Source organism: Emiliania huxleyi (assembly GCF_000372725.1).
Source record: "Emiliania huxleyi CCMP1516 unplaced genomic scaffold EMIHUscaffold_41, whole genome shotgun sequence".
NCBI classification, from domain to species: Eukaryota; Haptophyta; order Isochrysidales; family Noelaerhabdaceae; genus Emiliania; species Emiliania huxleyi.
Window position 1 is genome coordinate 392813 of NW_005198900.1, and position 26506 is coordinate 419318.

General features: G+C 64.0%; 8 protein-coding genes across 8 annotated transcripts in view; 6 read left to right on the forward strand and 2 right to left on the reverse strand.

Annotated features, from left to right (window-relative positions):
- EMIHUDRAFT_451404 (hypothetical protein) overlaps positions 1-2733 on the reverse strand; it is a gene marked incomplete at both ends in the record, with an annotated part of 4439 nt that extends 1706 nt beyond the window's left edge. The window contains 5 exons of the mRNA XM_005769782.1: positions 20-319; positions 416-547; positions 754-863; positions 2005-2092; positions 2161-2733. Coding sequence (XP_005769839.1) covers positions 20-319; positions 416-547; positions 754-863; positions 2005-2092; positions 2161-2733 — 1203 coding nt within the window. The remainder of the gene's footprint in view (positions 1-19; positions 320-415; positions 548-753; positions 864-2004; positions 2093-2160) is intronic.
- A 4668-nt stretch (positions 2734-7401) lies between these two features.
- On the forward strand, positions 7402-7818 carry EMIHUDRAFT_57488 (hypothetical protein; the record flags this gene model as incomplete). The annotated part of the gene is made up of 1 exon (XM_005769783.1): positions 7402-7818. A coding segment is annotated over one exon (417 nt), but the record flags the coding sequence as incomplete, so codon positions are not given.
- A 548-nt stretch (positions 7819-8366) lies between these two features.
- EMIHUDRAFT_65928 (hypothetical protein) lies at positions 8367-8811 on the forward strand (the record flags this gene model as incomplete). Its single annotated transcript, XM_005769784.1, has 2 exons — positions 8367-8501; positions 8608-8811. Coding segments are annotated over 2 exons (339 nt in total), but the record flags the coding sequence as incomplete, so codon positions are not given.
- Positions 8812-11097: 2286 nt separating this feature from the next.
- EMIHUDRAFT_210102 (hypothetical protein) lies at positions 11098-11562 on the forward strand (the record flags this gene model as incomplete). The annotated part of the gene is made up of 1 exon (XM_005769785.1): positions 11098-11562. One exon carries the CDS (start codon positions 11098-11100, stop codon positions 11560-11562), a length of 465 nt encoding a protein of 154 aa, XP_005769842.1.
- Positions 11563-12121: 559 nt separating this feature from the next.
- On the forward strand, positions 12122-13161 carry EMIHUDRAFT_436405 (peptidyl-prolyl cis-trans isomerase). The gene is made up of 5 exons (XM_005769786.1): positions 12122-12259; positions 12333-12437; positions 12511-12577; positions 12719-12805; positions 12876-13161. Exons 1-5 carry the CDS (start codon positions 12136-12138, stop codon positions 13051-13053), a joined length of 561 nt encoding a protein of 186 aa, XP_005769843.1. The 5' UTR covers positions 12122-12135; the 3' UTR covers positions 13054-13161.
- Positions 13162-17530: 4369 nt separating this feature from the next.
- Positions 17531-19017, forward strand: EMIHUDRAFT_210105 (hypothetical protein; the record flags this gene model as incomplete). The annotated part of the gene is made up of 4 exons (XM_005769787.1): positions 17531-17605; positions 17870-18022; positions 18206-18413; positions 18938-19017. The coding sequence occupies 4 exons, from the start codon at positions 17531-17533 to the stop codon at positions 19015-19017; spliced, it is 516 nt and encodes a 171-aa protein (XP_005769844.1).
- Positions 19018-19785: 768 nt separating this feature from the next.
- EMIHUDRAFT_355892 (hypothetical protein) lies at positions 19786-20292 on the forward strand (the record flags this gene model as incomplete). Its single annotated transcript, XM_005769788.1, has 1 exon — positions 19786-20292. A coding segment is annotated over exon 1 (328 nt), but the record flags the coding sequence as incomplete, so codon positions are not given.
- Positions 20291-21101, reverse strand: EMIHUDRAFT_355894 (hypothetical protein). Its single transcript, XM_005769789.1, has one exon. It carries the CDS (start codon positions 21045-21047, stop codon positions 20493-20495), a length of 555 nt encoding a protein of 184 aa, XP_005769846.1. The 5' UTR covers positions 21048-21101; the 3' UTR covers positions 20291-20492.
- Between the last annotated feature and the right edge of the window lie 5405 nt (positions 21102-26506).

The window sequence follows — 26506 nt, forward strand, 5'->3', positions numbered from 1 at the left end:
TCGAGAAGGCCAGGTCGACCGAGCCGGGCGCCGTTACCTCCTCGTAGAAGCTCGTGTTGCTCACGAGCGGGAACACGCCTTCGCCGAGCTCGTGCTTGAGATCGCGCGTGAGGAGTGGGCTCCACTCGTTGTGGCGGTGATCTTCGAAAATGGCGACCACTGGTCGCTGCGGCCGAGGTGGGTGCGCACCCGCGTCACGCTCGCGAATGTGCCTCGCGCACTCCCTGAAGCACGGCGCCGTGCTGCGGCCGTCGCAAGTGCCGAGGTCCAGCAGCACCGCTGGCTTTGATGCGTCATCCAGGCTTTTGAGTGATGCGATCTGAACGGGAGGGGCGGAGAGGGGGTGGAGCGGCCAGGGTGGGGTTGCGGGGAGGGGAGGGGCCCCGCTCTGACGCGAGGGGTCCCCACAAAGCACCTTGTTGCCGTAGAGGTCCTTTGGGTCGTACAGCGCGTGCGCGGCGGGGTGCGAGCGCCAAAAGACGTTGACGGCGGCCGAGAAGCCGATCGACGTGACGTTGTGGAACCAGAGCGCCGGAATGAAGAGCACCTGAGGGGAGGTCAGGTGATCCTCTCTCCCCACCCCCTTCTCTCTCTCTCTCTCTCTCTCTCTCTCTCTCTCTCTGTGTGTGTGTGTGTGTGTGTGTGTGTGTGTGTGTGTGTGTGTGCAACAGTGTGTGTGTGTGTGGTGTGATGAGCCGTGTGCGGTGTGTTGTGTTGCGTGTGGTGTGTGGTGTGTGTTGTGTGCTAGAGCACCTCGCCCGGGCTCAGCTCACACTCAAAGCGCTCACCCACCGCGGCGCGGAAACGCGGGAAGGTTTCGTCATTCCAGCGGTCGATGTCTCCGACCTGCGGCATGCATTGCGCTGCAGCATGCGCCAGAGTCCGGGTGTGAAGGCGGTCTCGTGCCGTGTCTTCAGAGCACCGCGTGGACACACGGGGTACGAGCGCCGTGAGTACAGCCGACGGCCGAGTCGGCGGAGTGCGTGTCCTCTCGAGCGCTGGTTGGGAGACAAGAGGCCGTCGTCAGCTTCTAAGGTCTCCCGGCCCGCGATGAGGAGCCCTCAACGTAGAGGCAACCGTCCGCCTCAGGCGGCCACAGCACGACCCGCTTCCGGCCCGTCACCTGCTCGAGCAATGCTGTCAGCGGAGCGCCGTCGACGTGTCGTGGGCGTGTCGTGGGCGTGTCGCGGGCGTGTCGCGGGCGTGTCGCGGGCGTGTCGCGGACGTGTCGTGGGCGTGTCGTGGGCGTGTCGTGGACGTGTCGTGGACGTGTCGTGGACGTGTCGTGTGCGGGGGGCGGGACGCGTCGCGGACTTGCGCGAGCGCGTTGTCCATCACATCGAAGTGCGTCCACAGCTGCGTGTCGTGCGACGCCAGCCTAGTACCATACCTCCAGAGTATCGAATCCAGTATGGGTTCAGTCCCGTGGGTGGTGTGGTAGCAATTCTGCCGCGTACAAGCCTACGTGCTGAATACGCCAACCTCAGGGCGGGAGGACGGTCTCGTGCAGAATACTGGGAGCAGCGCGTGAATACGAGGGGCACGACTCCCGCCGAAGGCAGTGAATGCCGCGGAACACGGCCGAGTACAGCGGAGGGCGCCTCCTCTCGAGCGCGAGTTGGAGTACAAGAATGCACGAACACGTCTTTTCCGCTTCTACGGACGCCAGCCGGAGGACAGACGAGTGGTAGGCTGATGGATCGAGCAAAGGCCGGCGCGCCGCCTCCGCGCCCACCACCGTCCTCCCGCCCTCCCCGTCGCCCTCCCCGCCCGCCCCGTCGCCCTCTTTGTCCGGCCGCGGAGGCAGCAGGTTGCACTCTCGCGCAAGGTCCGGGAAAGTGCGCGGGAAGTCTGCCGCCTCCTTCCGTGTGTCTCCGCCGACCGAGCGCAGGTAGTAGCGCTCGCCGGCATTCAGCAGCGGCTCAAGTATAGGCCCGAAGTCGCCGCCGCCATCACCGCCATCACCGCCGCCGTCACCGCCGCCGCCGCCGCCGCCGGATCCACTGCATCGGCGCACCGCCTCTGCGAACGGCATCGAGCGAAAGACAAAGTTCCGGGGCGTGTTTGCGGGACGGTGCCCCGCGAGGTCGACCTACAGCAGATTGGGGGAGATTGCGGGAGATTGCGGGAGATTGTGCGAGATTGCTCGGCGAGGCCGACCGTTGACGAGGCGCAGACGTGCACGCTCACCGATGGGCTCGCGCAGTGCGCTCGCGCGAGCCGATCTGCGCTCCACCCTCCGACGCACTCCCCAAGAGGAAGGCCGGAGAGCACTGCCGGCCGACGCCCGCTGAAGACCTGCCGCTGCAGCCACTCGTAGTCGGCGTCACCGGCGCACTCGACTCGCTGCACGGCCGCTGCTGGCGGCAGCATGCTGCTTCCGCGAACGGCTGCACCGCCGCCAAAGGAGCGCTCCTGTGCGCGTGGCCGAGTGGGCGCCGCCGCCACACGCGCCTTGTGGGCGCTGTGTGGCTTCTGCTTCTGCGGCGGTGGCGCCTTCTTCACGGCGAGGGCGTCGGTGGCTATCCTCTCGACGGCCTCAATGTCACAAAACGGTGGTGTGCTGGCTGCGAGCGCGATTGCGTCCTCGGCGCCGTCCGCCAGCGGAAACGCTATCCTCCCCCCCACCATAGCTGGCCTGCGTGCGGTGCTAAGCCACCCGCGAACCTTGAGAGCGTCCTTGAGAGCCTTGGCCGATGCTGCTGGCACGAGCGCAACCGCAACGTCGCTCATCTCCCGGAGCGAAGCTGCGAGTTCTTCCCCAGGTTGCAACCCCGTCTCGCACTGTGCTGTGAACCCCCATTCCCAGTGTGTGTGTGTGTGTGTGTGTGTGTGTGTGTGTGTGTGTGTGTGTGTGTGTGTGTGTGTGTGTGTGAAAACGCCGTCGCAACTGCCGTCGGCAGGTTGTAGGCTGGTGCTCTCGCCCCGCTGGCGGCGCGGACCGGTGCCGCGGCTCCCAGCCCTCCTGTGGGGAGAGAGAGAATTCTTGATACGAAACCACGACGACACACACCAGTCGACTCGCATCGGTTGCCTCCATGAACGGCGGAGCTATTCTCGCGCCCACACCACACCTGGCTCCAACGTGGACACGCCCATAGCTGGGGACACTACTAGGTCACGCATGGCATCACAGAAGTTTTATCTCTGGGCCCCGAAAGGCATCTCTAGCAGTGTCGTTACACATGCCCCCTCCCCTCCTGGGCGCATGCGCCTCACGTCTCGCCAGAGCATAAGCCCTTGGCGTGTGGCGAGACGAGTTTTTCGCCATCGCCGCGAGCAGCAAGCCGCCCGCCGCAAACAGCCGGAGGCATCGCCGCGGCACTGGCTGCGCCGCGGTCCCGCACCCGTCGACGCAGCTCCCCCCGCGGAAGACCGCGCGTAGCAACGTCTTGACGATCGAGATGAGCGTGCCTGAAGCTCGCCCACCTACTGCCCCTGAGAGTTGGTTATTGAGTGGGATCAGCTCCCCCCCTTGGGATCGAAGCCGCCACAACCTCACACCCAACATCTCAGGCGGGATCAGAAGGGGACTCCACACCGGACACCGCCCGGGCACAGCCCCCCTACCCGTCGGATCGCACAGAGGGCCCCCTCGGAGCAGCCCACACACAATCACGCATCGGCAGATTGAGTGCCTGAGTCAGGCAGACAGCACAGACAAGAGGAGAGAGAGGAGAGAGAGAGAGAGAGAGAGGAGAGAGGAGAGGGTGAGGGTGTGAACACACGTGAGGAGTGGGGGAGGGTGTCTGTGGTGGGCTGTAGTCCTACTACGTGGTTACAACCACGCGCCCCTCAGGAGCTTAAGTTAGAGCTGAGCGTCCCAGACGCCTCGGTGCCTCCCACCGGCGTGAGACCATCCGGATCTGCCTGCTGCGCCCTCCGTACGCAGCAGTCCCCGCGATGGCCCACGGTCCTCCGTCGCCTGGTTGAACCCCCTGCCTCCCGGTTGACCCCCACTCCTCGTAGTCCATCATGAAATAAACTCAAAGACCCACCACAGCCTCCAGCCTCCACCTCCACCCGCGAGCCGCCACCGCTGCCGCCCGCGACGCCGCCCGCCGCGTCAGATAGCCGCGACGCGCGCATCGAGTCGCGTCGGAGAGCCGCGCCGCACCAGCAGCAGCACCTGCACCACCAGCAGCAGCAGCAGCAGCACCACCACCACCCGAGAGAGAAGCGCACCTGCCCGACGCCGCCCGCCGCGTCAGACGCTCGCGACGCGCGCGTCGAGCCCAGTCGCACAGCCGCGCCGCGCCAGCAGCAGCATCGGCACCAGCAGCATCAGCACCACCACCACCACCAGCAACAGAGACAGGCAGTGCAGGCGCAGAGGCGCTCGCAGAGCGGCGCTCAGCACCGCGCACGCCACGCCGCGGACCGTCGGACGAGCGCACCGTACGTCGGCGGCGAGCCGCGTCGCCAGCCGTCTCGCGAGAGAGCGGCGCCGCCGCGTGCGCGCAGCAGCCGCCGCGGCAGAGGCGAGCCGCGGCGACGTCCGCACTAACGGATAACGGCCATTGGCGGTTTTTCTCTCTCTCTCTCTCTCTCTCTCTCTCTCTCACCCTCCTGTGGGCCCGCGGCGGCTCGCCGTCGCGGTGCCGAACAATGTCATTGGTCCGGATTCATCCCGGCGTGCCGCCGGTGACGCTTCTTCGCCGAAATTTTGCTCAAGCTCTTTGTCGACAAAGCTGTGCCCGAGGCCGAGCTCCTGCTGCTCGACTGCGCGGCGGAACCGGCCCCTGGATGCTGAGATGTGAGGCGCCGGCACCGGGGCTACAACGCGGGGCCATCTCCAGGCTGTCTCGGGCAACCTCAAAATTGGCGCCTCTCTCTGCTGCTGCTTGCTGCTGCTGCTGGTGCTGCTGCTGGTGCAGATGCTGCTGCTGGTGCGGCTCGGCTCTCCGACTCGACTCGCCGCGGGCGTCGCGGGCATCTGACGCGGCGGGCGGCGTTGCGGGCGGCAGCGATCGCGGCTCGACGGTGGAGGTGGAGGGTGGTGGCTGTGGTGGACCTTTGAGTTTATTTAATGGTCGAGTACGAGGACTGGGGGGTCAACCGGGAGGCAGGGGGTTCGACCTGGCGACGGAGGACCGTGGGCCATCGCGGGGACGGACCCGCCCGGAGGGCGCGTCCGGTAGATCCGGATGGTCTCACCCGGTGGGAGGCACTGAGGCGTCTAGGGCGCTCCACTCTACCTTAAGCTCCCCTGAGGGGCGCGTGGTTGTAACCACGTAGTAGGACTACAGCCCACCACAGACACCCTCCCCACTCCTCACGCGTGCACACACCCTCACCCTCTCCCCTCTCCTCTCTCTCTCTCTCTCCTCTCTCTCCTCTCCTTGTCTGTGCTGTCTGCCTGACTCAGGCACTAATTCTGCCGATGCTTGATTGTGTGCGGACTCACATCGTCACGCGCCGGATGTAGAGCTCTACAGCTCTACAGACAGCGCTCCAGAGCGCTCTACATCTCTACAGCTCTACAGCGCTCTACACTCTACATCCTCTACACCCTCCCTCAGCTCTATACGAGGACGAGGCGAGCGGTCGACGCGGTCGTGGCTGTCGCTGCAGGCCCAGCGCATGTGCCATGTCAGTCGCGCTGCAGCTCGCGGCGGCGGATGTGGGATGAGATTGCGACCGAGCTCAGGCTCGCTGCGGCGTCGGAGGACGCCACACACACACGCACATCCTGAGCAGCTGTGTGTGAATGGTTGGTGCTGGCGGTGAGCTGATCTGACCTTCACAGCCTTGTTATGAGAAGAAATTCAGACGATCGCTCTTTGGGAGGGCGCCTGGGCCTAAATTTAGTGCGGTGTGACAACCTCTCACAGACCAGCGCACAGCGCCATAGGAGGTATTTCCTTCTCAATAAGAGGGCTCCCGCGGCGATCAACACCGCAACTCCTTTTCACCACTCTTAGATACTTAGCGCACTGCTCGGGCGAGAGCTCAAACACGTGCCGCGTCTCGTCTTCGCCGCCGGCTACGCGCACAGACACAGTACGCGGCAGCGCCGACACGTCAACCCGCGTGTACGTCAGCGACGGGTCCCGCACGCCGCACGAGGCGCATGCGTGCAGCGGCAGCGCGTGCGCCATGCGCTCGTCGCTCCACTCGCCCAGCAGCCGCCGCTTCGTCTCGTCGGAGACGTGCACGCAGCGCTGCAGCAGCGCCGCCGTCTCGTCCTCGGGCCGCTCCAGGTCCATGACGACGTTCGTCGAGGCGTGGAAGCGCGTCTCCAGGTCGATGGCCGCCTGCTCGGCCGCGGCGAGCTTGCCCTGGTCGACGCACATGCCGCACACCGCGTGCGCCGGGCAGCCGCACTGGCCGCGTTGTGGGCGCACGGTCTTGGCGACCGCCGGCGCTGCGCGCCGGTCGTGCTGCTCACGCTGCCGGCGGCGCTGGTCGCGCGCCTGCCGATCGCGCGTGTTCGCGGCGGCTGCATCTCCTGCTCGTTTCGCTCGCACCCGAGCGGCTGTCGCCAGGCGCTTCAGGTCGGCGGTGCTGCGCGCGCGGCCGTCGGCCAGGCACAGCCACATGTCCTCCTCCTCGGCAGGCTCGCACGGCTTGCCGTCGAACTGCGGCTGGCGCCCGCGACGATGCTTCGCCCAGGCCGGGCACGATGGTGCCGCGACGAGCGGCGTCGAGGCGACGGCCATCGATGGGTCCAGAAGACTTGGAGACACTTCTCGACCAAAAATCGAGCACAATTGCGTTACATGGGCAGTGCCGGGGTTTCTGCACCGAACGATCTTACTTTCGGTCTATCGAAAGTGTTGATCGATAAGGTGTGAAGTGCCCAGTGCGATGCTGGTGCTCTTCGCCGCGGCGCGCGGCCTGCTGGCTACTCCGACACGCCACGTTGTCTTTGCGGCCACATCGCCTCGCCGCGCCTCGGCCCTCGCCTCCTCCGAGCTGGCAGCGCCGGCAGTGCGCGCGCTGTACAACGGGACTCGCCTTGGCCATGCGGTGACCTTTGAGGCCGTCGTCCCTCCGAGCGTGGCCCCCGGGACGCCGTTGCCCGAGGTTGTCATGGCGACGGACCCCGGCCGCTTTCCGACAGCGTCTCGCGCGCGCAAGGCGCTGCGGCGCGGCTGCGTGCTGATCAATGGTGCCGAGGTCCGGTGCATCTCCACCGCGGGGGGAGGGGACCTCCTCGCGCTGCAGGCGAGGGTGTCGCCCGGCTTCTCGCCGCGAGGCAAGCCGCCCTTTCCCGTCGAGGTGGCGTACGAGGACGAGTCGATCGCGGTGGTGCTTAAGCCTGCCGGCGTCTGCACCCACCCGCCCGCCGACGGAGAGAACCGCCGCCGTGCGGGCGCCTCGCACGGCAACAGCATGCGCTCCGCGATACATTACGCCCTTCAGCCGCCGCCCGCCGGCACGCCTGGCGCGCTATACAGGCCGCACATCTGCCACCGCCTCGACCGGCCGACGAGCGGGCTGCTGCTCTGCGCAAAGACTCGCCACGCACTGCTCGGCGTCTCGAGCGCCTTCCGCGACCGCGTAGTGCACAAGCAGTACCGCGCGGTGGTCTGCGGTATCGTCGAGGGCGACGAGGGCGAAGTGGACTCGCCGATCATGCGGCGAGAGTCGCGGACGCGCTGGCGCGTGCTGCGGCGAGGCCGCTCCCTCCGGCTCGGCGGCGGGCACCTGACTGAGCTCGCGCTCTTCCCGCTCACCGGACGGACGCACCAGCTGCGCCGCCACTGCGCAGAGGTGCTCGGCGCGCCCATCGTCGGCGATTCAAAGTACGGCGGCGGCGACGCGGGCAGCGGCCTCTATCTCTCCGCTGTCGAGCTCAGGCTCGCGCACCCGGATAGGCCGCCGGGGGCGCCGCCGCTGCACGTAGCGGTGGAGGCGCCCGCCAAGTTTGGGCGGCTGCTGGCGCACGAGCAGCAGCGGTGGGAGCGGCTGGCGGAGCCGGACGGTGACGGGGTCGTTGCTGAGTGCTAGTGGAGAGGCTTCAGAGTGTCTTGTTGCTGAGAGGGAACGTCGTCTACCGTGTCGTTTCTCGTTTGTGGCCATTGGCCAATAACCGACTGCATTAATGGCTAAGAGGCTAACCTATACGGCTTTAGTTAGAGGCTGCGCAGGCCGTCCCGTTTGCATGTTTGCATAAAAAGCGCCCGCGGCCCGGCCATGGGCCCGGCGCCGGCGCTGGCCGAGCTGGCCGCTGCGGCCTGCGCGCGCCGGGGCTCTGTCTCACTCCCCACGCCGCGTGCCGTGCAATATCTCGTTGTGTCACACACACGGGGCGCGGCTTCTGCCCCGGACCTCTCGATCGGTTCCACTTTCTACGCACACCCACCGGGGAAGGGGCGCTTGGGAGCGGGGGCGGGGGCGCGCAGCGCGCAGCGCGCGGCGCGCGGCACCTGCTAATCAAGTTCGAGGGCTCGCGCAACCCCGTCTCGCGCCGCACCGGAGCGTCCACGAGCGGAGTGACGGCCGCGCAGGCGGAGCAGGAGCTGCAGAGCTACGCTGACAAGGTCCGACCACGCGTTTTTGCGGCTTGCCCTTTAGCGCTGGTCGCTGCGACATTCAGTGACCACCGCTGCCCCGCTCAGTGACCACCGCTGCCCTTCGCGCCCGCAGATCAACGCCGAGGGCGCGAGCGAGGAGGTTTTTGCCAAGTACGCGTGCGAGCGGTCGGACTGCGGCTCCTTCAAGTCAGGCGGAGATCTGGGCCTTTTTGGTCCGGGTCAGATGCAGAAGCAGTTCGAGGATGGCGTGAAAGGCACAGCTGTTGGCAAGATGTCAGGCATCGTCCTCTCCGACTCGGGCTACCACCTCGTCTTCCGCACCCAGTGAGTGAGCGCGGACTAACTGGTAGTCCTCGCGTGGTCGAATGGCTCGGAGACTTTGCCTACAGAAATTCCTTGTCTGCCGCGATTGCTGCGCATGCGCCATGGCAGCCCATGCGCCATTTGCACATATGCCGCGCGCGGCTCAGGCATGGGCGCCTCGCGCCACGCCGTTTCTCTGGTTTTGTTTGAGAGGCGCGGGTTGCGCCGTGTACGCAGTACGCTGTACGGGCGTACTCTAGCTCGGAGACAAAGCTTATGCCGGAAGGCGGAGCGCCGTCGCCGCCCGTACGCTCCGCTTTTTGGAGTCGACGGAGAGGCGTGCAGTGTGATGGTGCACACGAGACTGGTAGTTTTTTTTTCTGGATATAGAGGCTCGAACAGCGTCCTATCTGTAGACTGTACGCGTGGCTGGGTTCAAAGTAGGAAAATTGGGGACCAACTCAAAATCGCGGCCTTCCGACTCGCGCCTCCGCCTCACTGGCACTATTGTAGCCCTGGCCGGTGCGCGTGCGGAGTTGAAGTTCCGGAGTGAAAATTCGAATGCGTTCTCTCACGGTGACCAAAAAATGTCCACCTAGAGGCACCTCCGGAGGCAGGCCGCCGCACGCCAGCGACACAGCTCCAGCTGTCGAACTGACCCGCAGCTCCTCTCAGAGCGGGAACTGTGACGAAAGTTGACTGAGGCGGTTGTCAGGAATAATCATACGGATCACATGGTGGCTCTTTCATGACGGGAGACCGCCCGACCACTCCTGGGTGGCACTGCCACCGGTGTCGCTCGACGTCCTGTCGACAGCGTGCCGACAGCGACACAGACCATGTGGGACGCGTCGAGTATCGACCTCTACTGCTTACCCAGCCTTCGAGTGTATCCTGGCTGTGGTCCCACACCCACTGGTGTCCATCTCAGAGACCGCAGGAGGTCATGAGGGTCGATGGGAGTGCCAACCCCACAATGCCTAAAAACCCAGCCCAGATCTCCTCCGGCTCTAAAATGCTAATCTAATTCTAAAATCTGAGGATTAAGGATTCAGACTTCGCTTCAGTGAGGCCAAAGTGAGTTTATGGATGTGTGAGAACGGTACGGAACACGAGGAGTCACGCGGACCGACTCGTCGGTGACTCTGCTGCACGCCGTTTCAGATGTTTTCTCAGCGCGGCGGTGAGCGAGACGTGGAAGAGTGCCACCGTCGGGTAGGACGGGTCGGCCTGGAGTATCAGAGTGGCCGTCGTGGTCGCGGCGAGCAGCGCCGGCCACTCCGGCGCCGCGTTGGCAACATGGGAGCATGTCCATCGCCACTTCGCGGTCACAGCGCTGTTTTGTCGCCAAACGCCGCCATGTACCTTTTCGGGCAAACCATCGATCTGCATGTCGATTTTTACTTGATGGGCGCATGGAGGCATCACATCTCCATGCGCCCGTCAAGTCGGAGCCAGTCAGCGGCGACCACAGCGCTCAGAAAGGTACATGGCGAGCTTTTCCGAGTCAAGCGATTGCGCGAAATCCCACACTAGTGGATTTTGGGGCGCTGTCTACATGTACATGTACCCCCCAGGGAAGCAAGTCCGGCTTTACGGCTCTCTAAATACGGCTCAACACGGACACTAGTGTTTTAATCTATACGTACTCTTCCAACCTACGGCTACGCATAGGTACTATGTCGTCTCTCTCTCTCTCTCTCTCACTATGTCCGTACTTTCTGTGGGGGGGCGCGGGGGCCCCCGGAGGCACCGTGCGCCGCGCAGCAGTGCGGAAACGGGGCTCCGGCTCTATTAGTCTCTACTAGCACCGACTTCCCGAATGATCACGGTTGATCAGAGGGCAGATTTGGAGAGATCTCGAGGAGTACACACAGATAGACCCTCCAACCATCAGAAAACTCCGACCTGATTGGTCGTACTGACCGCCGACAGATCACTCCAGTCGCGTGCGCCAGCCGCGGGACCCGGTGGAGCACCAAACACCCTCTGTTTTCGCTGGAAATTTCCGGAAACGCAAAGTGCTGGGGACCCTCTGTTTTCCTTTTTGTTGCCGGAAACCTGGTACATCCCAAGGTGTGATCTGTGAGCTGTAAGGGTCCGCCCGGCCGCACGCGCATTTTGTATACCGAGGCGGTGCCCGGTGCCGAACCTGTCGGACCTTAAGACAGCGTTGTAGATCCCTGGGCGAGGGCGGTGGAGAGGGCGGTCTGTCGGCGCGCTAAACCGACGGGAGGCGGGACCTACCCTACCTACCCCGTCATGAGGGCCGAGAGAAGCGAACGACTTTCTTTTCGTGTGCCCTTCCGCGATGCTCGACGCGCACAACGGCCTGTTCGCCGCAACCTTTCCAGCCCCGACGCTCGTGCAGATGTTCCTCGTAGTCCACTGCCTCTGGACCGGCGTCATGGGCGTTCTCTGCACCTGGGATCCGTCTTTTTCACCCATCACCGAAAACGGGGTCTTCAAGCGCGATGGGTCCAAGGACAAGATCCTGCACCCCAACGTGCGCGGCGCGTGGAGTGTGCGGGGCGGCTCAATGTTTCTCACGACGGCGGGCGCGCTCCACTTCGGTACACGAGAGACGTACCTCGTGGCGATGGCGGCAGCATGCTGGAGAGAAGCCTACGATTGCATCGAACTGCTGCGCTGCACGAAGCGCGGCCATGTAATCGTGCTGCGCGTGTGGAGGTCTCCCTTTGGGCCGCAGCCGCCACTGGTGGTCTTCTTGCTCCTTAACCTTCTGGCCATGTGGGCGATTCTGACGGCGGACTGATTACCGCTTGAGAGGGCGCGACGCCGCTGCTCCGTTGTATCTTTTGTATGCTCTCGCCCCTGTGTGTTCGCGCTACGTGTTCGCGCGACGGCGCTGCTAGTACGCGGCTTGCGTCACCGTGGCGCAGCGTCCGATCTCGACGCGTGACGGCGCCGTTTCGCTACTCCCACCCGCATCTCCGCGCGTGTACCTGGTCTAGGCCTCCGAATCATCGGTACAGTGGTCAGTGCCGACACACATCATAAGTTGCGTGTCACACAAGAGTGTCATCAATCTGTTCTTTCGAGAAATGCTGATCGACATCGTCTCCGCGACCCAGCTCTGCGACGGTGACATTTTTGTGGCGAAGGCGATATCGCAGAATCGCAGTCGGTACGCGGTGTGGCCCAGCGCCCCCCGGATCGGAGCGGCTCGCTGTCGTTTCGTTCTTGTTTTTCGGAAAGAAAAGAAACGATCGAATTTCTTCATTTGTGTTTGCCGCCGCTCAACCCGTGTGTACGAACTCTGTTCACACCGAGCAGCTCGGAGTGGCTGCCCTGCGGCTATAGCAAAGCAGACAGTCAACCCGTCGACATGCCGAACCCAGTCGCGACTTTCGACACCACCATGGGTGAGATCAAGTGCGAGATCTACCTCGACAAGATGCCCATCACCGCTAGCAACTTCATCGATCTCGCCAACACCGGCTTCTACAACGGTTCGTGCCGCAGCTACGACCATGGAAGAGCACCGCGCCGCCCGCCGCTGAGACTCTTCATCCTTCGCCTTAGGCCTCCACTTCCACCGCGTCATCCCCGACTTCATGGACCAGTTCGGCTGCCCGCACTCCAAGGACCCAAAGTCGTCCCGCGCCGGCACCGGCGGCCCGCCCGACGGCCACGCCTCGTGACCGTCGCAGCTTGGGACCCTTCCCGTACCCTCTCTAACCCTCTCGCAGCCTTCCTGTAGGCACCTACAAGAACCTCGTGACGGGTGCCACCGAGAAGCGCTCCGGCGGCGGCAACATCAAGGATGAGTGCGCGGCGCCCACCATCCTCCACCACAAATGCGCCACTCCCAATCCGCGCTCACCGCCCAGCAGACCGCCGGGCCCGCCCCACCCCCGCAGCAGCGCGTGACGCGGCTCAAGGCGGCTGTGCCGTGCTCCCTGTCGCAGGTTTGCGGCCAAGATTTCGAACGAGCCCGGCACGCTCTCGATGGCCAACACCGGCTCGCCCAACTCGGGCGGCTCGCAGTTCTTCATGTCCGCGCTCAGGGCAGGACGGGCGCCTCTTGACTAGTCAACCCTCACGAGGATTTTGATTTCGTCCCAGGAACACCGTCCACAACGACTTCCTGGACTGGTTCTCCCCCGGCGAGTCGAAGCACCCGGTGTTTGGCAAGGTCGTCGATCAGGCGAGCTTCGATGTGATGGTCGCCATCTCGAAGACCCCCACCCGCGACGATTGCCCAGTCACGCCGGTGACGATGAAGTCGGTCACCGTCGCTTGAGCTCAGGCACCGCTCACATCGCTTGCGCGGCACTGCGAGCGTACAATACACACTGCGGGTTTCACGCTGCGACACATCGGCCCTCGGCCGCCAAGGTAAGGTAAGGTAAAGCTAACTTATTTCTCACACACACAAAACACACAAAAGAAAATGTGCCGAGCGTGGCTCGAGTTTGTGTGTGCTATGACTTTGGACCTTTGCGAGAGGTGGCGAGCGGAGCAAGCGCGGTGTAGGCGCGCCCACGCGGCGCAGCGGCTCTCCCGCGACCATAGCCCCTCCCGCAGCCGTAGCCGTAGCCGCAGCCCCAACTCTTGCCGCTCTTCCGTGTCGGGTTGTGACGAGGGGTGAGGGGACACGGATTGAAGATCCCTCACACCAAGATCGTGCAGGGCGGGGACACATGTCCTCCCATCTCGTCAGAGTTTGACCGTTTTTATTTATTTATTTATTTATTGTGTGTGCGCTCAGCCAGCTAGGGCTGCCGGGACGCACCGCTCGCGCGTTCTGCACACTCGGTGGACTCCTCACTCCACCGCGGAGTGTGCAGAACCAACTGGAGTGGGTAGGCTCGACGCCGTACTCGAGTGTCGAGATGTAGCGGACAAAAACTCGCCGCCGAGCGTGCCACCGAAGGCCCCCCGTCGGAGGTGATGGAGTGTGAGACCTGAGGCAGCGGAGGTACGCCTGATGAGGTACCGGCCCGTGCACAGCGACTCAGCTGGCGACCGCCACGGGCTCAGACGAGCTTGTCGACCCGTTCCGGCTCAGCTTCACCGTGGTCCTCCGGCGTCTGTCGACGTCAGGACCACCCATACAGCTCGCGGGTTTGAGGTCGCAAGGGCCAAGATGGTGGCGTTTGGACATCCCAACCATCACACAAGACAGCCCGTAGGTGATGGCGGGACGGCTCAGTGTTTGTGGCACTCGGCAGTAGGCACCCGCAGCACGGCCCCGCTGTTTCGGCTCCCGCGGGCTGCGGAACTGGCCCCAGAAGGGGACGGTCCGGGCGAGTGTGGCAGTTCCTGCGCTAGTATGGGCACCCTCCATCATAGCACTAGACTACTGATCCTGGTCATTAGAGCTGCCAGGGATAGCGTCAGGAGCCGGGGTATAGGAGTCAAAACCCCTCGGCTAGTGCCATTTCACTCTGACACGCTAATCTTGAAAACGTCTCCAACGGAGCTCCGTGTTGCTTCCAGCGCCCTCCCCCGCGCTTCCTGCGGCCATGGCCGATGATCCTAGGAAGAGAGGTCATCTGGCTACCGCGAGAGCGACCCAACTCGTCGACATCGTCCGATGATGGTGCCGCAAAGTCAGCCTTCGGAGGCTATCGTGGGGTGGAGCCGGCAGTAGCCGTGACATGTGGTTCCACCACCCCTCGTAGGCTTTGCCTCTGACCGCCACCGTTCCCAGGCTGCCTACTGGGATGGAAAGGAAGGCTCGGCGAGCGTATAGAAGCGTGCTCGACCTCGTCGTGGCAACCTGTACGGCAGCGCTGGTAGGCGCGATGAGCGTCGTGCCACCTGACCCGAGACAGGTCGCAGGCGTCGTACCGAGCGCGTCGAGACCGTGTCCTGATGTGGTCTGCACGGGTGAGTCACGTCGGCGTCAAAGGAGCGACGTGTGACCTGTCAGAGCTTGATCTCTGATCTCAGCGGCGTCGAGTCGTCTCCGGCGCGCAACAAATGTACCTCCCCAGGACGCGCAGAGGCAGCTGCGACCCCGCCGAGTAGACGGCGGCACACCGCGCCACCTGCTGTGTGCCGCCGTCTACTCGGCGAGGTCGCAGCTTCCACTGGAAGGCACCGAGAGGTACATTTTTCGCGCAATGGTCAAAATCAAGGTTTTGTAACGCGGGCTGTGCCACAGTGAAATGGCACTAGCCCTCATATTTGAGATCCATCGTGTCCCACGATATAACATATACATAAAGCCGTACTCTCGCGCCAAGCCACAACGAGCCAGAACTCGACCCACTCTGTCCAAAACACACATAAATAAAAAATGTGGCGCATACCGCGATGCGTCGACCACCGCTGTTTCGAGAAGAACATCACGACAGCTCCTCGCCGCCGCCGTCGGCGACCCATCGGTCCCATGCCACGATGGCCAGAATGTGGACGAAATAGATCTGCAGTGAATAGTGCGCGAGCGCGTACGAGGTGCGCCGCGCAGCTGCCTGCAGCACTCCGCCGAGCCCGGACGCGCGCCCGTCGAGCGGGTGGAGGCTGCGGAAGGTGTACGTGTGCAGCAGGGCGGCCTGCACCACGATGGCGGGGATCGTCGCAAAGTAGACGGCAGAGCAGGCGCCCTCCGAGACGCCGCCGCGGCAGACGGCGCCGACGCTGTTCTGGAGCGTGAGGTGGACGTGCAGAGCAAAAGCGGCAAGCTCGTGCGGGAGCGCTGCGCACGCGGCAGCGTCGCCGCTGTGGAGGCTGTGGCTGCGGAGTCGGCCCGCCACGGCCCAGGTCAGGCCGCGAGAGCCGTAGGCCAGCTGGAGCCCACCATAGCCGAGCGCCTCCTCGGATGCGACGAGGAGGGCGGCGAGGGCAGCGTGCAGCAGCGGCGACCAGCGCGCCGCGTCGGGGCGCAGCAGGGCGCGCCAGAGCGAAGGCGGCCGGTCGGCGGGCGGCGGTGCGACGAGCGGGCGGACGCAAAGCCGCGCGAGGGCGATGGTGATGAGAGTGTACGGGTGAATCTCGCCTGAATGAACATGAGACGATGTGGCATGATGATCATCAGGCCGCTACTTCTCTTCCACCTGGTGGTGCGATGGGCTCCCCCCCGCGGCGAGATGTGAGCGTACTGGCGGCCCTCTGCAGCATCAGGTGCAACCAAAAGAGTGAGTGCACGGGTGGATCTCGCGCCGGGCAGAGGCATCAGCTCGAGCAGTACCGCGTGCACGGCGATCAGCGCGACGGCGGCGCCCCGGCCGTCGGGGCGCGTGTTTGCGCCACCCAGGTAGTAAAACCAGCAAGCTGAGCGCCAAGGAAGGCGGGTTGGCGGCGGCGGCCGAGGGTGGTGGGTGGTGGGTGAGGGAGTGGTGCGGGAAGGGTTGACGGCGCACCTCCACCCACCTGCGCGGGCATCGTGAGGAGCGAGCCGCCGTGGTTTAGCAAGCCCTTGGCGGCGTGGTCCAGCAGCATCGTGCCCACGCCGACGGAGAGAAAGAGGTGATGCGTGGTCCACACCAGTGCCGGTGGGCCCTTTCTTCGTCGCCCCGTCGAACCCGTGCCAAAGAAGGCCACGTCCGCAAGGAGCAGCAGCTGCAGCGCTCGGTAGATGCGCCGCCGCTGCCGAGCGAGCGCCGCAGCGGCAGAGGCGCGGAGTTCCAGCAGGCGATCAAGCACCGACGACGAATCGGGGCCGTGCTCGGTGCGCCCACGAGCGACGCATGCGCTGCCGGTGACCACATCCGAGCCATTGAGGAAGCCAAAGCAGTGCCCGCTGTAGGTCTGGATCTCTCTCCTGCGCGATCCGCCCTCGACAGGCGGAAATTCATAGCAGTGATTCTTGCTGGGAGCAGCGCCTCGCCCGCGGGGCAGCCAGCAGAGGGACTCGTGGCCCTCGCCAGCCACGAACGTGGCAGTCGTCGCCTCTGGGGCGCGGTAGCGCTCGAAGTCGCTGAAAATCACATGCGTGACAGCAGGACCAACGATCGCGGCGCCGAGAGCCGCCGTCGCAGCAGTTCGGATCGCATGCGATGGCTGGCGCTCGTATGACGGCATGGAGAGCGGCGGCGTCGGCGTGCGGATCCGCGCGCCTGAGGGGGACCACCTTCCGCCCCCGGGCGGGCAGGGCAAGTGGTCTACGAGCGAGTCCTGTGTACGTACTTTTAGCTTACTGGGAGAAAAGAGAGAGGGGGTTGTGTTCTCTAGGCCCCTAGGGGCCCTACGCGCGGCGTGAGAGCTCGGAAGCGAGCTTAGCACGGCGATCGAGGATGGCACGGTTCACCCCCTTCACCGAAGCGATGGAGATGCGTTCCGCGTGGTGTGACACAAATGAGAGGCGGGAGTGGGGAGGGTACGCGGTGCGGTCAACGCCCGAGCGTTGAGCCTTGCGCGCAAGGCGGTTGATCTTTGCAACTGCAGGCGGCGAGAAGCCGCCGCCGAATGTCTCGTGGAGAAGCAGGTTGAACTTGTTTCGTTTGCCGAAGATCCCGTCATGGTAGTGGCCACGCTGCGACTTGACGTATGACGACGGCCAATGCGCGCTTCCGGAGAGGATTCAGCTTGCCCGCGACATTGCTGCGAATGATTGCACAAGCAACACGATGGCACTACTCAGCGTCGAGCCTTGTGATAGGGGCGGTGCTTGCCGTGTTAAAGTGCGGCTGATGGTGGAGGCGTCAGGAGTTATACTTCGACCCTGTCGACGGGACGGCACCACGCCCCCACAGCAGCAACCACCCGACTGGACGGCGTACACTGATGGGTCGGAAGACGGAGGCAGGGCAGGATGGGCGTACGCCGTAGTCATGGGCGGGGACGGCATATGCGACGTGAATGCCATGCTCGTGACCGAAGGCTACGGCCCCGTCGTGACTAGCCCCGTACACGCCGCTTTCGTGGGGGCGCGGAAACACACCAATAACACGGCGGAGCTGTCAGCGCTTGCGGAGCTTTTTCGCTCACTACTCCACACGGCACCACGACCAGCAGGCTCACGAGGGGTGGTCCGAACGGACAGCGAGTACGCGATGGCGTGTGCAACGGGGAGAATCTCGCCGGGGGAGAACGCACAACTAGCGAGCTATCTTCGAGCAGCGTGGCGGCATTTAGCGTCGAGGCACGAAGTGACATGGAGACACGTCAAGGGGCACAGTGGTCATAAGTGGAACGACTACGTCGATAAGCAAGCTGACCTCGGCAGGAGCGGCGCGAGGGATTGCGACGCACCGGAGTGGCAAGACGAGTCTATCCCAACAGACGCGGACGACGGGGAGAGCAGCACCGTGGGCGACGACGTGGTTATTAACGGAGGAGGTACAACCATCCCACTCGACGACATCGGTGATGGGGCCTCTAGCTACGCCGATGACCCACCCGACTCCCTCGAAAACAGACCGCCGCCTAGCGCCCCGCCCTCGCCGCCTAAAGCCCCAGCCGTGGAGCATGGGGTGATATGGATTTCATACACGCCGAGCGCGCAGGCGCGACACATCGGAGACAACAAGGGGATCCGACGTGAAAGAGCTATCGACATTGACGTTGACCCAGCCGATTCCACCGATGTCGACGTCATCACCTCCGCGGCTACCGCGCTTTCGCTCGACGACACCGTGGAGAATCGCACCGAGGACCTTGCCGAGGCGATAGGCCGAATCACTTTGGGCCCCGACCCCGCCCCCACCCCTCGGGGTGGGGGCACCCGCCCCTGTCGGGCACCGCTTGCGGCGCCTGGCAGGGGCACCCCCTGGGTGGGGGCCGGCGATTCCCATGCCGGCTCTCCGCCACAACCCCCGCCGGGAGGGAATCCCTGCTCACAGAAAAGGGCTTCGAGCCCTGTCTCGCGCACGCCCCTGGCGGGCGCCGCGGACCAGTTCCGCGAGCGCTCGTCAGCGGGTGGTGTGCGGTTCTTGCCGTAGTTCCTCTTCGGTCGCCTAGCCCCGGCGCCGTCTGTCGGACGCCTGCGTGTCACGAGTGCGAGCCGCTCGCGGTTCGTACACCCGCTTGCGGGTTCGCGGCACGCTCGGCGATTCCTGCGGCGCAGGGTCACAACCTCTGGGCCAGCTGCTGGCGGAACCACCTCAAGGCCGGCGCATGCGCGGGCGATGGACTACGCCAGCAGCTCAAGGGCTCGCTCCCTCCTCACCACCGCGCGCGCGCTGCTGCAGGAGCGCCGCATGACGCACTGCGGCATGCCGCACTGCGACATGCCGCAGCTGCACCGACTCCCCCGGGCACCATCGTGAACTCGGTGGCCTGCGAGGACGCGGTCAGCACCGGGCCGGATCTCTTCTGAGAGCTGGCGCGGATCGCGGATGCGGCTTCAAGGCTCTGCCGGCGGATCTATGGCCTGGCGTATGCCAGGCTGCGGGTCCAAAGTGTCCCGGCGCGGCGCGCGCCACCGCCCCCGGCGCGGGGTGGGAAGTCAGTTCGTGAGTACGGTGTCCCTGTCCCTGTGCCCCACTTTCTTCTCCCGCGTCAGTCCCCCTGAGAACTCCACTACATAGCGCCACCTCGTGAGCTGTCCTGTGAGCTGTGTGCTGTGTGTCCAGCAGTCCGGACCCACGTGGACCCGGTGCTACGGCCGGTGACAGTGCGCCTCGTGTCGGCTCCCGAGCCAATCGTGTGCAGCGTGTGTGTGCGTGTGGAGAGTGGACCCGTCCTCCATGCTACGGCTTTTTAGGAGGTGTGTAACACTGACTGACTGACCCCTATATGCACACTACGATTGGCTAGAGCGTGGCGAGGCCCTCTCGGGCAACAAGGCGTGGCTGCGCCGCCGGCTGCACATCGCTATAGTGAGCGAGTATTTGGAGAGCGCCGCGGGCGCCGCCAGAGAGTAGATAAAGATATTGACGAGGTAGGTCCAAAATTTTCGCGCGTCGGTGCGGCGCGCGACTTTCACCATTTTGCCCCGGGCGGGCCCACTTTTGTCGTTTTGCCCCAGATCTACTGCGCGCAGTGCTTTTAGCGTTTTGACCCAAATCGGCCGAACTTTTAGGATCCCCTCGAGCGAATATACATGTTGTAAGATCAGGTCTGCCACCTCCCCACTGAAAACGAAAATCTAAGTTTCAAATCTCGAATAAATCTCGAAGCACACTTGATGCTCACTTGGCAGGTAACATATGCGCCACGCCCCAACCGCTCCTCTGGTCGCCGCCGGCCTCCGCGGCGGCGGCGATGTCCCAGCGCCACCCATCGGCAAGCCCTCAGATCGATCGATCGGCGCTCAAAGTCGGCTTCAGATCCGAGAACGCTGCTGGCGCCGCCGCCGATCCCAGCGGCGACGCCAGCAGCTTCCTCTGCTCTCCAATGCGCCGAGAAGCGACGCGGGGGTGCTCGGCCCGCCGTGGACGACGAAGGATCCGCCGGGCGCGCGTCGGCCGGTCCGGTGGCACCCTCCGCGCGCGGCACCTGCCGGCGTCCCGACGACAGCCGTCGCGCCGCCGCTGATGGAGGGGCGGTCGGCGCCGCTGCCGCCGCGCCGCCGGTGGGAGGGGCACTGGTGGTGGCCTGGGCGGCCCTCCGCCGCCGCTCGCGGGGCGCCCGGGCAGCGGTGGCAGCCTGCGCTTCTTCTTTCTACTAAGCAAAATTCGAGCCAATTGAGGAAACTCAAGCGGGCAGGCTGGAAGCACTGAGGGACGGCCGATGGTCGCCCAGTGGCAGGCCTGATCTTAGAATCGCTCCCTCTGAGACTATGATTACGACGAATCGAATCTCTGTCAGTCGCGCGTCGACAGATTTAGGACAGATCCCACGTCCGCCGAATCATGCAAACGCCCTCCACAACCTCTCAAACTCGCGAGTATACTCTCCGATGAGGCCCGGCGCACCGCTCGTGATGGCCACATTCTCGTAGTTCGTAAGCACTGCCGCCCGCGTCCAGTTGAAGCTGCCGTTGACCAAAGTTGTGCCGTCGACCAGCGCAAACTTGTGGTGCATGTGCGCCTCCTTCTGGTGATCCGTACGCAGCGTCACGCCCGGGGTTCGGGCTAGTTCGGACACGTCCGAGCCCTGGCTGGTAGCTTGTATGTCGTCTGTGATGACCCGCACTCGCACCTTGCGCTTCGCAGCCGCGATGATTGCGTCGGCGAGCTCGTTGCACGTTATGGTGAAGACGCAGACGTCCAGCGTCGTCGTCGCGTCGCCAATCACCGCGAGCAGCTGCATCAGCGACGAACGGGAGGCGTCGTGCTCGTACGTGCAGTGTTTTCTCCTGCAGGGCTGTCCCTTGAGCGCCTGCCGACAAGGCATTGCGCGGTCCGGGAAGAAGAGGGCGCGCTGTTGAGGCAGCGGGCCAGCAATCGAGAGGCAGGCGCCCATGGCTGCGCAAAAAGCGGGAGCTCTCCGCCACCGCCTCAGTGAAGCGGGCGAAGCGTACGACGGCGCGCTCCTTGCCAGAGGTGCCTCAGCGCCGTTTGCTGGTTTCTTATTCTTGTACTAGCACTCGCCAGTCCGCACCTGTGTCGAGCCTGTCTGCTGTGAAGAAGTTGTTTTGTTTAAATATTTTTGTTTGTTTTAAATTCTCTTTTTTCGCTTCTTCGCTTCAGCCCGGTGCGGGACCCGTCCCGGCCGTGGGTGGGTGAACCGAGAGATTTTTGAAGACCAACAAGAAATCACGTGCGCGACTGTCACAGTGATTTGGGCTCGGCAGCTTGTTAGCCCTCAGCCGAAGCTGGGGCCGGTCCGCCGGTCCCGTACGGGGCCGGTCCCGCATCGTAGCCGAGAGAGCCCGCGCCGATGAGTTCGACGCGGTCGGGGGCCTTGCTTGCGGAGAGGCCAGCGAGGTGGCGATCGCTGTACTTCATGGTGCCCTCGGTGGGGCGGCTGACAAGCCAGAGGTCGATACTCTGGACGACCCATAGGATGCCACGAATGCCTGGAGAGGAGAGGGAGGCGAGGCCAGACGGGCAGACTCAGCTGCTCTCGGGTGATCTCGCTTTGGTGGCTGAAGGACCCGATGGTCCTGTCACATTCGTGTTCCGAGTCGTGGGGGTAGAAGATTGCGGGGTAGGATCGAGTCAGCACATCCTTGTAGTACAGCGGACCGCCAGGCTCGCCGGCAGCATCCGCAGGGAGGCAGCATATCAGGCACCAGTCTTCTCTTAGGGGACCCCTAGCGCCTAGGCTTAAAAGGGTGGGCCCTGGGGCGCCTGCGGCTTAAACGGCTTAAAACGGGCCCGGGCCCATTTTAAGGCTGCCTGGGCCGCCGATTCCTTAAACGGTCTTAAACGCTTAAACGGTGCGGGAGAGCTCCCGAGGTCGATGGTCCGGGAGGCTCCCGGTAGACGCCGTAGGCCGGGAAGCTGGCTACAGTCAGCTAGCACGCATCTAGGGTTGTCAAACGTTAAGAGCTGAACAGTGTTGCTAGTGTTAACAATAAACAACAGAACAACAGTGGGGCTCCCCAACAACAGTAGCTAACGTTAGGCCGGCTGAACAACAATAAGGAAGGCCTGGCAGTGACCCACGACGATCTCCAGCGTCCAGTGCGGGTAATACCCGAAATACCCGGGAAACCCCAGGTATCTTCGGGGTTTACCCGGTTTTTTTTGGCATTTTCTGCTTGCTGACCACTGAACAACAGTAACAACAGCAACAAACAGTAACAGCTTGGGCTGGGGAGAACACTTGAACAAACGTTGAGGATTTCAGCCAACAATAGTGCAACTGTTAGGCCCAAAGTTAAACGTTTGACAACCCTACACGCGTCCCCTATGCGAGTATGCCAATGGCTCCTGCCAGTGCACCAGACTTACAGATGTGTCTTCAGAGGCGGGTTTGTGCCCAATAACGGCAGTCGTATTGGACAATTGGAGAAAACCGGCGCGGAACCCAGCGACGCATCCATGCCGGCGAGGCCGATTTTCTTAAACGGTCTTAAAAGAGGGACCCCCCGTGCCTGCAATCTCTCAAATGGCAAGTTAAGCCCCCAAACCTCCTCGTTTCTTAAAAAAGGTCTTAAGGTCCCATGCCAGTTTCGGGGGGCAAACCCTGCCCGGCCCCTAGGACCCCGGGTAAGGCCCAGGTGTGGCCTAGGGCATCAGAAGGGACCAAGAGGAGTCCAGTCTGAGCCATAGAGCCCATATCTTTGCCCCCGAAGGTCGCGTTCAAATGCCCGGAACGGCCGTCACAGTGGTGTCCGGCCGGCGCGATCACCGAGCTATGACGCTCAGGGAAGCCTGATGAGGTACTGGTTTCTTTGCCCAGGCCTGGCCTACGACCCATGCTGGATCAGCTGAGCAAGGTTTGGGGAGAATCCCCCGGACAGATCTTCAGATATTTTGACGGATGACCGAAAATGGGCAAAAACGGGGTGATTTTGGTCATCCGTCAAAATATCTCAAGATCCCAATATAGGATTCTCACTTGATGTCATTCGCTCGCCCGCGCCCTCTACGGCGCGCCGACTTCTGGGAATTGCAAGGCGGCTCGCGCCCGCCGTCTGCTGCACGAGCCAAGGCGCACTTCGGGCGCCGTGGAGGGCGCAGAATCGCGTTTGACGCCGCACACCTGACTAGAGAGTTGTAGTCCGGGGTCCGTACTACAACCCCAGACTCGGACACTTGATGTCATTCGCTCGCCCGCGCCCTCTACGGCGCGCGCCGTTCTTGGAGGACTTAGGCGGCCGAACGGCGCAAGTCGAATTAATTTTATTTTCGCGCGCCACCAGCCGTAGAGGGCACGCGCGAGCGACTTTTTACGACAAGAGAGGTGCTATACAACGCTTTTTAATACTTAATGCGCCCCCCCTTGGCCTCGATGCACAGCTTGCGCCGCTTTTCGAAGGACCCGACCGTCTTCTTCAGATAGGTGGTTCCCACCTCGCCTCCCGTCACCTTGGCCCATGCGGCGCGGAGCGCCACCTTGAACGTGGCAAAGTTGTTCCACTTGAACTCGGGGTCGGTCCACAGGACCCACTCCACCCTCGAGAAGACGTTCTCGATGGGCGAGAGGTCGGGCGAGTGGGCGGGCCACCCCTCAACGAGGTTTGGCGCGACGCGCTTGATGGCGGCGCGGTTTTTCGGCCCATCCTGGGCCCTCTCGCTCTGCGAGAGGCTCTGGCTGCTGGCGCCGTCGCACTGGAAGGCCCAGTTGCGCGCCTTGTTGACGCGGGTGAAGATGGTGACGGCCTCCTGTAGCAGGCCCGGCTTGCCGGCATGCTCCTTCTCTCCGTTGAGGATGTTCCGCCACTCTTCCGCTCCTACGCCACGGAGTTCTTTGCCTTCCTCATCGGGCTCAGCGCGGCTCCGCTTGCCGCCCACCTGGGCGGGCACCGCCTTCTTCTTCGTCGTCGTCGGCGACTTGTAGTTGTTCTTGATCCCAGTCGTCCCACTCGCAAAGTAGAGCTCGGCCATGGCGTGTCGCGCTGAGATGTATACGGATGGACGGACGTTGCGACTTGCGACGGACAGCGGCCGCTGGTGGTTCACCCTTGGGGACCCGCTGTGTGCACGCGTGTGCAGGGGCGCCCCTGCACACAGCTGGGACTCCCAGCGGATCTGACCTACAATATACCTAAAACTGTAAAGGATGACCTAAGGATCTGACCTAGGGAGGGGTGTACCTTCTGTGAAACGATTTTCGAGGTGTGAATACACCCCCTAGACGCGACGCCCCCCAAACCAACGGGCCGTGCCTCAGGGACGCCCAAAACCGCCCACAGCAGCCCCACAACCCTTAAACAGTACTCGGCACAACCACTCAAAGTTGGCCTCCCCCGGAGGTGTTTCACATTAGGGGCACCCTCCGGCAGGCCGCCCTGAGCCCCCTAGGCGGGCCGCCGCTGCTCTAGCGCGCAGCGACCCGATGGGCAAGGGGCCCCTACCCACCACAGACACCCTCACGCCCTCTCCCCCGGCCCGCCGCGGCACCGAGGGCGATTCTGCGCGAGGGATCGCTTCTGCGGAGCCGCAGCGGCCGGCGGCGGCGCCGCCAGCGCGGCCCGCGCGGCCGGTGGCGCCGGTAGCGCGAGCAACGGCATCGGCGATGGCGCGGCGGTCGGCGAAGGCGCGTTGGGCAGCGCGAGAAGTGGCTGCCGCCCTCCCGACGGCGGCGGCAGCCACTTCTCGCGACGAGCGTGCCCGGCTTCTTTAGCAGCAGCGCGTCTAGTCCTTTGTGAGCGCGTCTTTCGCGCCCTTGGCGGCGCCGCCGAGCACGGCGATGGCGCCCTGGAGCTCGGGGTCACTCAGCCTTGCCTACGAGGGTAGGGACCAGGAGCGGCGAGCCAGTGGGAGGGCAGGCAGGTATGGCAAAACTGCGAGCTCCCGAGGACGTCTGGCGCCGAGTGCGTCTGGCACCGGGCACGGAAGCTCGCACTCGGCCGCACGCGATAGTGCTGCCGCGAGAACGCCAGCCATGTACGATATGTCTCGTGTACACTCCTCCTGGGTCATGGTCGGTCATATGCAGGACGGCCAGAGTCGCCCACATCGCCTACGCGGTCCCGATTGTGGTCAGACTGATACACCGCGACTCAACGGTTGAGTGCGGCCAGCGCACACAAAAGTCGTCGACTGCGGCCTGGCGCGGTGATCATAGGTGCTGGAGACCAGGCAGTATGGCCTGCAACCTGGCCACGCATGAACTCGGTACCTACATTCGCAGAGGCCCGGCAAGGATGGGATCTAGTAGAGTGATTGCGCGCTGAGACCGTACTGAACCCCGCGTACTCCGTGGGTCGCTGGAATGACCTGTAGGGAAGTTCAGTGCCGCTGCTCGACTCTCCAGTGTCACAGCCGATGCCTGTGACCTGGCCACCGCCGCACGGTGCTTGAAATCGGCGCCTCCTCGGGTGTGCCCTCATAGACAGTCTTCGGCGGCGCGTAGTCGACGCGAGAGCTGCCCTACACAGACGTCTACTGTGAACCACCGACGAATAGAGCACAGGTTTTTGGCCACGAGATCCGCCTTCGAGGTCGAGCCGAGGCTGCCGGCGTCGTCTCTGCTGCTCTGGGCATCACCTGCACAAGAAGCAGACTTTGTTGCAAAAGCGGAGGCGGGTCGACGCGCCGTGTGTTGGGTTCCCATCTCGGCGCGCCGCGAGTCCAGGCCGAACCGACTAGCTGCCGCCGCAGCGAGTGCGGCTGGGCTGCAGGCAAACCTGTAGCAGGCGCTCGGCACGCTGTCTTTTTTTCGCGACTGCCCGAGAACGCGCGCGCCGTGAGGTCTCTCCTCGCGGCTCTCCTGGCACTCGCCCCAGCGGAGTGGGGGACGGCGGCAGAGGCGGTGGCAGCAGGTGCGGAGGCGGCAGAGGTGGCGGCAGAGGTGGCGGCAGAGGCGGCGGCAGAGGAGGCTGCAGAGGAGGAGGCAGCGGAGGAGGCAGAGGCGGAGGCAGAGGCGGCGGCGGCAGGCGCGGAGGCGGCAGAGGTGGATGGAGGCGGCAGAGGCGGCGGTAGCGACGGAGGTGGCAGAGGCGGAGGCAGCAGAGGAGGAGACAGCAGAGGAGGTGGCAGAGGAGGTGGCAGAGGCAGAGAACCTAGAGGAGGTGGCAGAGGAGGCAGGGCCAGCGGCAGAGGTGGCAGGCGCAGAGGCAGGGCGCAGGTGCAGCGCCGGCATTCCTGCCAGCCTGAGCGCGCGCCAATACGCGGTAGTCTGCGCGTGGGCGCGCGACTTTGAGCGAGCGTTTGGCATGAAGTTCTAGATCAAAAAGAAACTGCAACCCTTTTATTTAACTGGAGACGAAGTACAAGGAACAAGCGTCGCGCACACACCCACACGAGAGCGAGATCGACATTCAGTGCCAGTGCGCGCGCCAGTCCCGTGTCGACTAGGAGATGGGT

Bases quoted from the DNA above. Each gene is read 5' to 3' on its own strand.
- EMIHUDRAFT_436405 (XM_005769786.1), top strand. From the start codon at position 12,136: ATGCCGAACCCAGTCGCGACTTTCGACACCACCATGGGTGAGATCAAG. The intron at 12,438-12,510 runs GCCACGCCTCGT...GCCTTCCTGTAG, and splicing joins CACCGGCGGCCCGCCCGACG to GCACCTACAAGAACCTCGTG. The intron at 12,806-12,875 runs GTCCGCGCTCAG...ATTTCGTCCCAG, and splicing joins GGCGGCTCGCAGTTCTTCAT to GAACACCGTCCACAACGACT.
- EMIHUDRAFT_355894 (XM_005769789.1), bottom strand. From the start codon at position 21,047: ATGGGCGCCTGCCTCTCGATTGCTGGCCCGCTGCCTCAACAGCGCGCC.